Genomic DNA, 10,556 nt, shown 5'->3' with positions numbered 1-10,556 from the left:
AGACAAACGGTTGGACGGATGGATATACATATAAATATATATAGGATAGATAGATAGGCTATAGATAGATGGATAGATAGATTCAGCTGTGTGCAGTTGACCGTTAATTCGCGCTAATTCTCTGAAAACAACAGCCAGGAGAGTGACGTCAGCGGGGATCATCGCGCGGGGATTGGTCGAGACTCACTAACCCTGTCCCGTGCGCTGAGCTCGTCTCTCAGTCAGTGTGTCAGTGTGTGTGTGTGTGTGTGTGTGTGTATGTGAGGGGAACCCAGGACCGAACGCGCGATCTCTCCCGGTCCTCCTCCGGTACAGCCGCAGCGGCATCATGGGGAACGCGCCCGGTTCGTCTCTGGAGGATCTGAACGCGTGCGAGTCGCACCAGTGGTACCGGAAGTTCATGACCGAGTGTCCGTCCGGTCAGCTCACGTTCTACGAGTTCAAGAAGTTCTTCGGGCTGAAGAATCTGTCAGAGTCCTCAAACGAGTACGTCACGACCATGTTCAAGACCTTCGACATGAACGATGTAAGAAACGCATTTATTATTTAGGTTTTTTTTTTTTTTTTTTTTTTTCATTGTTGGATATATTCTTATATTCTTGGATATATTCTATATTAGAAAAGATTCTTTCTAATATATTCAGTTATTACTTTTTTTTTGTTTTGTTTTTTTGTAATTATAATCAAGGTTTTTGCTCAGAAGCGGTGCAGTGGCTGATTTTAGCTCAGAATATCCACCCTGTTATATCTGACTGTGAAAGTAATTCATGTTTGTATTAAAAGTTCTTTTGCAATGTTTTACATTATTGTTTCCCATCTAAATCCAGTTCAAACTAAAGTAATGATGTTACTGGTTATGTGAGCGATATAGGATGTTATTATTTTGTCCACTCTGTTATCACTTTTTCCATCCTGTTTAGCAATTGTTTTTATTTTTTTTTACAATAATTTCATAAAATCAGCAGAATACATAAAAATAATTAAGTGAAAATTAAAATTTACTGGAGTATTAATATCGCAGTACTTTAAAAAGTAAACAAAAACACCTTTTAGTCATTTGTATCTGAAAACGAAAAAAGTAAAATTATGCGTTTGTGAGAAAGTAGGTTGAATTCTTGCACAATATTAATATTTTCTGATATTTTATTAACTGATATGCTTTTAAAGGTACTCAGAGCCAATAAACTACAACCATAAGTATTAGACACAGTTGTTCATTTGTCTCTATAACGGTGGACATTTGTGATCCTCCATTTCACTTATTTTGCTTAATAAATGGTGACATTTATTTACCTGAGCTTGACCAAACAAAATTGATTTTCTACATGATTTTATGATGGCAAAAAGACACAGAATACCAGGAACGACCCAATTATTATTAATGACAATAACAATAATAATATTTGGTTATTCAGATATTTAAAATGTTATTGATGTTTCATTGTAAGTTACGCAGTTTTGTTTTCAGGAAAGTAATGAATTATTTAATATTTATAGCAGGAGTTTCAGGTAATTGTAAGTGTAAAGTCAGCATAAGTGCTGATATAACGAGGGTTAAATGAGGTGCGTTTCCTCACGTCCCTTCAGCTGAGGATTGTGGGTAATGAGATATATACGTTAATACAGTAAAGTCAGATAACAGCAGTACTGCACAGGTCAGAGATCCTCACTGAATCCCATCAGAGCCGCTAATCTGGTTAACTGAGGGGTTCGTGTCCTCAGAACCAGGCTTTATTTCTGAACACGGCTTTCATTTGTCACCAGAAAAAAATATTTGATATTCAATCTATCTATAAATTACAGAAACGTCTGCCTGTCTGTCTGTGTGTCTGTCTGTGTGTGTGTGTGTGTATCTGTTATTCGCATATCTCTCGAACCGTTAGTCCGATGGAACTTGACAGGTGTCTCGCTAGGGGCACGAGTAAGTGCAGTGCCAAGTTTGACATTGTTTGGATTAGAAATGCAAAAGATATCGTTAAATATATATCGGTAAAAGAAGCACACACTGGCTTTTGCCGCTCTAGCCGCTGGCCCCTCCCCCTCTCACACACACTGAGTGAGCACAGCTGGCCCCTCCCCCTCTCACACACACACTCTCACTCACACTGAGTGAGCACAGCCCAGGACCAGAGACAGAGAGGGTTTAAGAAAGCAGCGCAGCTTAAGTAGCGTTTTCTCAGAGTTCCCTGTGTATCCTGCTCCCTCAATCGTGTAGTTAAATTTTCCACATTTATTGTATGTCATTATGGCAGTATCAGTATTTGCTTTCTACCATGCACAAATAAAAATGTCACTGAACTTTTGCTGTGTAATTGTAACAATGAGAACTCAAATACACCAAACCAACAATTACTAAAAACACACACAAAAACTGATTTTGCACGGGCACTTTGCACTGCTCCCTGAATCGACGCGCTTATTCATTTGTGGATGTAAACTGAATCTGTAAGTCAGCTATGCTGTTTACTTCTGAATATTATATTTCATTCTGGTGCGCTTAACGTTATCGCTACTGTGCAGAGATGGGGGACTCGAGTCACATGACTTGACTCGAGTCAGACTCGAGTCGCAAATTTAAGGACTTGAGACTTGCTTGACTAAATTAAGAAAATGACTCGACTTGACTTTGACTTGAGATCCAATGACTCGAGACTTGACTTGACTTGAACTGTATGACTCGAGAATGACTTGATATACATTTTTATATAAATCATCGCAACATCAATTGATGAACAAAATGAAAGATTGCGTGACGCTGCACAAGCCCAGAAAAAAACATACATCGCGGTGAGCGCGGCAGCGCGCTAAATACAAAAACATCTCCCAGCATCGTTTCTTTTTAGATATAAACACTAGAAATAGACCATATTTATACAAGAAGATATGCTGTACGCATAATAACAGGCAAGGGATATCTGACGACCATCACAACCTCGAACCAGTCGAACTTCATTCACCACGTCTAAAAGTAAGCTATGGCTTGTTTAACCTGTTTGTTATAGGCCTAGTTAATTTGACTATCTTTAAATCTAGAGAGAATATTGGTCAAAACAGCATGCCTCTTTATACACAATTATGTTTTCAAATGTAGCGTAATGTTGTCAATATTCAAATGATAATCAATGATGGCATACGTTTTGTATAACATTTGCCACATTTCTTTCAAATCATGCTTTAAAGCCAAATATGTCGTTCTTTCCCATGACAAACAACAACATAGAAAACTGTTAATGTTTTGTCGTGTTTTATGTTTCTCTTAAAGCAGGGTTAGATGTTATCAGGGGGTTGGGGGCAAAATGCCAGCAGAATTAAAATGCACCCAACATTCAAAATGTGGTGGAAAAATTGCCCTAGTATGAGTTATTTTTTATAATTAGCCTATAACATATGATATTAAAAAATCTTTTCAGAATATTGGCACGATTGCAAATGTGATAATGATTTTTATAAAACAGTTCAGTAAACAAAGAGTGAATATTGTGATGTGACATTTTAGACATAATATTCCAAATATTCTCTGTTTTTGCTCTTTCTCCAATGACAATAGTTCCAAACAAGCCACAGAAAGAGTTATGCATGCATATTTGTGATTCAGTGACCTAGTTGCTTAGTTCCAGAATGAATCTGCCGTTTTGAACAAATCAGTTGAATGAATGCTTCTATGACTAAAGGGGACGCCAGTTTGAAGAATGCCATTTGGTGGCATAGGAACCATTATATTTGAATTGTGAATTGTTTAATACCTTTTAATGGTCTTCTGAAATGTTTGAGGCATAATTATTTTTTCATGCTTTAATGTTGGCCTAATTTCAGTTACATTTACATTTTAGGCTTATGTAGTTTGAAATTTTATTTATTTTAGATTTTTATTGTAGTAACCACTCAGCTGTATGTGGAAATGCATATTTAAAAAAAAATGTTGCAAATAAAACCATAGTCCACAACTTGTGTAGTTTTAACTTACTTTAATATATAAATTCAGTGAAATCATCAAACGTTTGTATGACTTGCCAGTGACTTGTGACCCAAGCTACGACTTGACTTGACTTGCTTGACATAAAGCAGTGACTTGACTTGACTTGACTTGCTTTTCACAAAATTGACTTGGACTTGCTTGAGACTTGAAGGTTAAGACTTGAGACTTGCTTGTGACTTGCACATGTGTGACTTACTCCCACCTCTGCTACTGTGTAATAGTTGCCTATGCTATTCACCAACTAAACATATCCTATTCAATGCGTTCACAGTCTCTTTCACGGCCATCATTTGTAGTAGCCTATTCACAAACTGTTTCCTCAAGCATAGCGTTTTCTCGGAGTTCACTGTGTGCTTTCTACCATGCACAAATAAAAATGTCACTGAACTTTTGCTGTGTAATTGTAACAATGAGCACTCAAACACACCAAACCAACAATTACTAAAAGCACACTCAAAAACTGATATTGCATGGGCATTTTGCACTAGTATATTTAATTCTATCAAATTTTAAATGCACTGTATGAACATTAATAAAAATGATAGAATTATAATTTATAAATTAATTTAAATAAAAAAATCATACATTGGTAAACATTACTAGCAAGTCAGAATAATTGCACAAGGGGGCAGGGTTTAGTTTGAGAAGGGGCGGGGTTTAGGTCGAGAAGGGGCGGGACATCAACAGATTCTATGTTTTAATAATCGTTCTATTTCCATGAGAAAAGGAAAGTCCACACTATGGATATAACGACGACGACACTGATGAACGATAACATCGAATGAGAACGAAACATTGACAGCCAATCAGAATCCATCCTGCTTTAAAGTGACAGACGGCAAAACTGTTGTGTGTTTATAATAGAACGCTTGTGTGGAGGTAAATATAGTTATCGTTCTAGTTGGTGTAAACAAGCCGTAATCATGTTTAACAACATTGAACTCAAAGCTTTCTAATCTCTGCTGCTCTATTTCTGTGAGCTGGATCTGTGTGGATCAGCTTCATGGAGACTAAAATAAACAAACTAAAATAAACTAATAATATTATGCAATATCAGGTGAGTACATGCCACTATATTGCCAAAAGTATTGGGTCACCCAGTCACCCCTCCAAATCATTGAATTCAGGTGTTCCAGTCACTTCCATGGCCACAGTTGCATGAAATCAAGCACATAGGCATGCAGACTGCAGTGGCGTAGAACGGATGGATGGATGGATGGATGGATGGATTGATTGATAGAAAGATGGATAGATAGATAGATGGATGGGTTGATGGATAGATGTATGGATGGAGAACGGTTGCCAGGAGAACGGTACTTTGTCTGACTGCATTGTGCCAAGTCTAAAGTTTGGTGGAGGGGGGGGATTATGGTGTGGGGTTGTTTGGTGAAGGGGGGATTATGGTGTGGGGTTGTTTGGTGCAGTAGCAGTAAATGAAGAGATGTCTCACCGATCACAAGTTCAGTATGGCGTACCACAAGGCTCAGTACTAGGACCATTGCTGTTCACTCTGTACATGCTACCATTAGGAGATATCATTAGGAAGCATGGAATTAGTTTTCACTGTTATGCTGATGATACTCAGCTCTATATTTCTTCACGCCCTGACGAAACTATAGCCTGGAAATCCAGACCTAAATCTAAAAGATTAATGGTCTGGTGTCGACTAATGAAAATCGCCCAGCTCAAGGGGCTTCACCAGGCATGCATTTGAAAATCTCACTGCATTGGTCTCACTGTATGACCAATCACAACAATAAACCCCATACGCTTGGCTACCAGTGTAGCTAACTGGTAGATTAGACTCTTACCGTATCCAGTTGGCAAAACAGCAAAAACGTCCTTCTTGCAAAGGACGATTCGAGCGCCGTCTTCTGTTCCTGTTTTAGATAAAAAGCCAAGTCTAACTCGCTCATTGTAGCGGCCAAAGCCGTTTCAAACAACTGGTATTCATTCATAGCCATCTTGCAATGTTTACTAATGACTTCGACGTCACAGCTCTGTCATCATCTGTTTAGCTCGCCTCTGGCCCGCCTATATCAGATAACCCGATGTGATTGGTGCAGCTCAGATCGAGGGGCATATTTAATGAGCATCATTACTGGACACCAGAGTAACTCGCTGAGCAAATTCAACTTGTGCTCTCGCGAGAACTCTGGATTACCACAGTAACGAAACTTACCAATTCACAAAATTAACGGAATGCATAGCTGATATAAAAAACTGGATGACTAGTAATTTCCTACTTCTAAATTCTGAAAAAACAGAGATTCAAAATAGGAATGACACATGCATCGGTGTACAAAGTCAATTGCGCTGGGTGCAAGATAGGGCCCATAGTCACTAACGTAATTCTGTGTTACAACATCAGTGCTGCTCGTCCAACATCAGTGCTGCTCGTCCAACATCAGTGCTGCTCGTCCAACATCAGTGCTGCTCGTCCAACATCAGTGCTGCTCGTCCAACATCAGTGCCTGACCTCACTAATGAGCTTCTAGAAGAATGGTCAAAAATTCCCACAAACACACTCCCTAACCTTGTGGAAAGCCTTCCCAGAAGAGTTGAAGCTGTTATACCTGTCAACTCTATATCAAACCCTATGGATTAAGAATGGGATGTCATTAAAGTTCATGTGATGTAAAGGCAGACGTCCCAAAACTTTTGGCAATATAGTGTATAAACCGATGCATATGTGGTCCAGTATAATAGTTTGATGTGTGTGTGTGTGTGTGTGGTCAGGACGGCTGTATAGACTTCATGGAGTACGTGGCTGCTCTGAGTCTGGTCCTGAAGGGAGGCGTTCAGCAGAAGTTACGCTGGTACTTCAAACTCTACGACGTGGACGGCAGCGGATGCATCGAGCGCGACGAGCTGCTGCTGATATTCAAGGTTTGAGGACGTGATTCTCTTCAGCGCCTCCTGCTGGAGGAACCAGATTAAACCAGTAACACCCTCCATCTGTGCTGAACATCATCTTTAATGACTCTGAGTCTGTGTAAGAGGATCCACAGGACTCACTGAACTCACTTTCATCTGCTGTTGTTTTTCCTCTTCAGGCCATTCGAGCCATTAGTGGAATAGAGCAGGAGGTTTCAGCAGAAGAGTTCACTGACATGGTGTTCGACAAGATTGATCTGAATGGAGATGGTAATCTATCTATCTATCTATCTATCTATCTATCTATCTATCTATCTATCTATCCATCTTATGCTGTAGAGTCACAGTGCTGCTGTAATCAATAGGGTAACCCTAACTCAGAGATTAGGCTCTTAATGAGTTCAGTGATTCAGATCAAATGATTATTATGTGAAAGCATAACCAACACCGCCTTATCATCTTTTCTCTTCGTTCATTTTGCTATTACAACTCAGTTCCAGCAGCCAAACAAAATGTAATGTTAACAATTTAAGGGTAAAGAGCCCAACTAAAGCAAACACTGATCATCATAATGGCGACTTTACAATTGTGATTTTTCTCCTTTGGTGATTCAGCTTGTTAACATCAGGTGTCTTCAATAACGCTCAATCATCACTCAATTAATCACTTAATTATCTCATTAACTTTAACACTGCTTCAGTGTTTCATTAACACTCTTATTTGAAACACTTTTAACACTCTTGAGTGTGGTCTCAGATAAACTCCCAGAAGAGTTCATTTATCACTGGAGTTTTGCAATGCGTCTGTCTTTCTGAATTAATATGCTAATTAATATGCTAATGCTACAGTTTAAATCTGTAACTGTGTGTTTAGGTGTTCTGTCTCTGGAGGAGTTCATGGAGGGAATCCAGGCGGACGAGGAGCTCTTGAAGATGTTGACCCAGTCTTTAGATCTGTCTCATATCGTCAATAAGATCTACAGCGAGATCAACTCTGAGCAGAAGGTCACCTGACCCAGACCAGCCCGAGATCATGATGAAGATGATGATGATGAAGATGATGACGGTAGCGCTGGCTCTGGTTCTGTGAGCGGCGTCTGGACTCCACTGTTGAGTGAAGAGGTTTAAACCCTCGACACATCAGATATTAACAGGATTAACTGTGTCGGACTGAACTTTAAGAGCCAACAGCTGATTATTCTCCTGTAATCTCACAGAATTACGTTAGTGACTATGGGCCCTATCTTGCACCCAGCGCAATTGACTTTGTACACCGATGCATGTGTCATTCCTATTTTGCACCCACGCACAGCGGACTTTTCCCTCCACAGACGCACGTCGGTAAATTAGGAAATGAACTTGCGCTCCTGGGGGTGGATCAGCGAAAAGAGGAGGCGTGTTCCGGCGCAAACGTTCCCTGGTGCTATTTTGCAGTTTCAGAAAACAATTCTGGCACAGACCAGGAGAAACCTAGTCTAAAGCCAGTGGCGCGTTGCGCATGTTATTTAGATGCTATTTTAAGGGCGCATGCTTGGCCATAATGTAGCGTGTGCACAACGCACATACACTTTGCTTCTCTCATCTACACAGACGCAGCAGTTCTCATTTTTAGAAAACCATACATTATTACAAGGAAAAATATTAACACACGAGGGAAATCACTGTGGTGTCCATGAAGATGTGAAAAATAGGCATAAATCTAGCTTAGCTAGACAGGGAGTGAGGTGCGAAAGAGAGAGGCTGGATGGGATCGGGAAAGGTCCACGGGCCGCGACTTGAACTCGGGACGCCTGAAGCACAGCGTCGCTACATGTCGGTGCACTTGCCCATGAGGCTATCGGTGCCGACGAATAACATTTATTTTTATGTGAAAAAAAACTTGCAGTATTATATTTTGTAGGACACATTTATAATGTTATTACACTTGGATTCCCTTTTCAAAATAAAAGCCTGAAATGTGTTCATTGTATGCAGAATAATAACTATAAACAGCCTAAAAATATGTGGCATGATATATTGTATTGACCAGGGGCGGGTCTAAGGTCATTTAGCCCAAACTAAAATTGGGTATTTTTATTTAAAGAAATTAATTAATTATAAAAGCTTTGTAAGGGAACAAAGAAAAAGAAAGGCTTATTGTATTAGTGAAATAATTTAAAGTATTTGCAAATAATATTTTATTTTTAAGTATGCATACGTTCTCTCTACATGAAATGATAGCATATTTTCAATTCAAAAAGGCAAAATTTTATTTAAAAAAAAAAAGTTGAGTAATTTGCGTCACCGGATAATGTCGGGAGTTGAACATTTCTATTGTAAAACAGTCAAATATTAAATGTGTATAAATGTGTTTACTTACATTTTACCAGGCATTCGTTCACCGTTAACACCCTTCAGTGAACGGTCAGCCCCGCCTTCTTTAATCACTCTGACATTGATGAGCGAGACCGCTGAACTTTTAGTCGTCCTAACAACAAACCGACATAATGTCTTCAGCACAGCGACTCATTTAAACGCCTCTGATTGGCCGATGCGTTCAACAGACATGTCTGTGAAAAATATAAATAAAACTGTAATAGGCTATGCACTTTTCATGATTAGGTAATCGCGGCTGCTGTAATCTTATTCACATTTGTTTTCTCGGATTAATCGTTTTGCTCTATGAGAAAGACAAGGTAACAAAATATTCGTGGCTTTACTAAAAACATAGTAAAGCCCTTAGCCTAGCCCTAGCGCCGCCCCTGGTATTGACAATCAATGCAATTTTGTATTTATGTACCAAATATTTGTAATAAAATCTTCATATAAAATGCACGTAAAATAGCGCTAATAATCAGCGTTATTTTAAAATTATTTATATACTATTAAAGTATTTATTATTATTGTGAATAATTATTGTGAAGCTTTTTTTAAAATATATTTTCATGTTCAGTAATTTTATGTTTTTGTCATAATACTAATTCTTAATATTTATATATACCATACTTTTCCATTTTTTTAACATTTTATTTCAGCTTTATTTAAATGGCAAAAAACGAGTTAGCTTTAGTTAAAGCTGCAGTCCGGAGCTTTTTTGGGTTAAAAATGATCCAAAATAAATGTTTGAGCAAGTACATCACCAGCCAGTGTTCAGAACTCTCTGCTTGCCGTAGCTCGACTCACAACGGCTTGTAATAATGCGTTTAACTCCGGTGGTACTGGTGGATTTCAGCTGGAAATTCGAGCGTCATTCCGTCACATCTGTCCACATGGAGAAGAGTCTCGGCTAGTCGGCTATGAGTGTGAGGATGCTGGAGGTTTATAGCCTTTTCTCACAGCACTTGATATGATTAAACTTATCAATCTGACCGGCTGGAGATTCACTCCCTGTAAAATGCAAAAGACTTCGAACTTAGGGAAAAAAAAGAGACTGTAACCGGCCCATGCGGAAAACAAGGATAATATCGGAAGGGCATTACATGACGTCACGCAATGCTGATGTTGTTAACATTAAAGGTGCATTAAGCAATTTTTTATGTTAAAAATACCCGTTTTCTAACCCATACATGCTTAAACAATTGCCTGATGGGCTGAATGAGCCCTTCTCTGATCACTGAGATTGTCTCTATAAACCTGTAAAGTAAAATAAATAAGAGGGATTCGGGCCGGAATTTTAGACTGGGCGTGACGTCATGCGCGTTCACGGCACGCTCACATAGCTATGT

General features: G+C 39.0%; 1 protein-coding gene across 1 annotated transcript; it reads left to right on the top strand.

The window, feature by feature from the left end:
- Window positions 1-201: 201 nt before the first annotated feature.
- LOC311084488 (guanylyl cyclase-activating protein 1-like) lies at window positions 202-10,297 on the top strand. The gene is made up of 4 exons (XM_084116550.1): window positions 202-526; window positions 6,716-6,865; window positions 7,033-7,123; window positions 7,727-10,297. Exons 1-4 carry the CDS (start codon window positions 329-331, stop codon window positions 7,864-7,866), a joined length of 579 nt encoding a protein of 192 aa, XP_083972676.1. The 5' UTR covers window positions 202-328; the 3' UTR covers window positions 7,867-10,297.
- The last annotated feature ends 259 nt before the right edge of the window (window positions 10,298-10,556 follow it).

Source organism: Abramis brama (assembly GCF_963993115.1).
Source record: "Abramis brama genome assembly, chromosome: 6".
Lineage (NCBI taxonomy): Eukaryota > Metazoa > Chordata > Actinopteri > Cypriniformes > Leuciscidae > Abramis > Abramis brama.
This window is presented reverse-complemented; position numbering and strand designations above follow the sequence as displayed.

Bases quoted from the DNA above. Each gene is read 5' to 3' on its own strand.
- LOC311084488 (XM_084116550.1), top strand. From the start codon at position 329: ATGGGGAACGCGCCCGGTTCGTCTCTGGAGGATCTGAACGCGTGCGAG. The intron at 527-6,715 runs GTAAGAAACGCA...GTGTGTGGTCAG, and splicing joins AGACCTTCGACATGAACGAT to GACGGCTGTATAGACTTCAT. The intron at 7,124-7,726 runs GTAATCTATCTA...CTGTGTGTTTAG, and splicing joins GATTGATCTGAATGGAGATG to GTGTTCTGTCTCTGGAGGAG.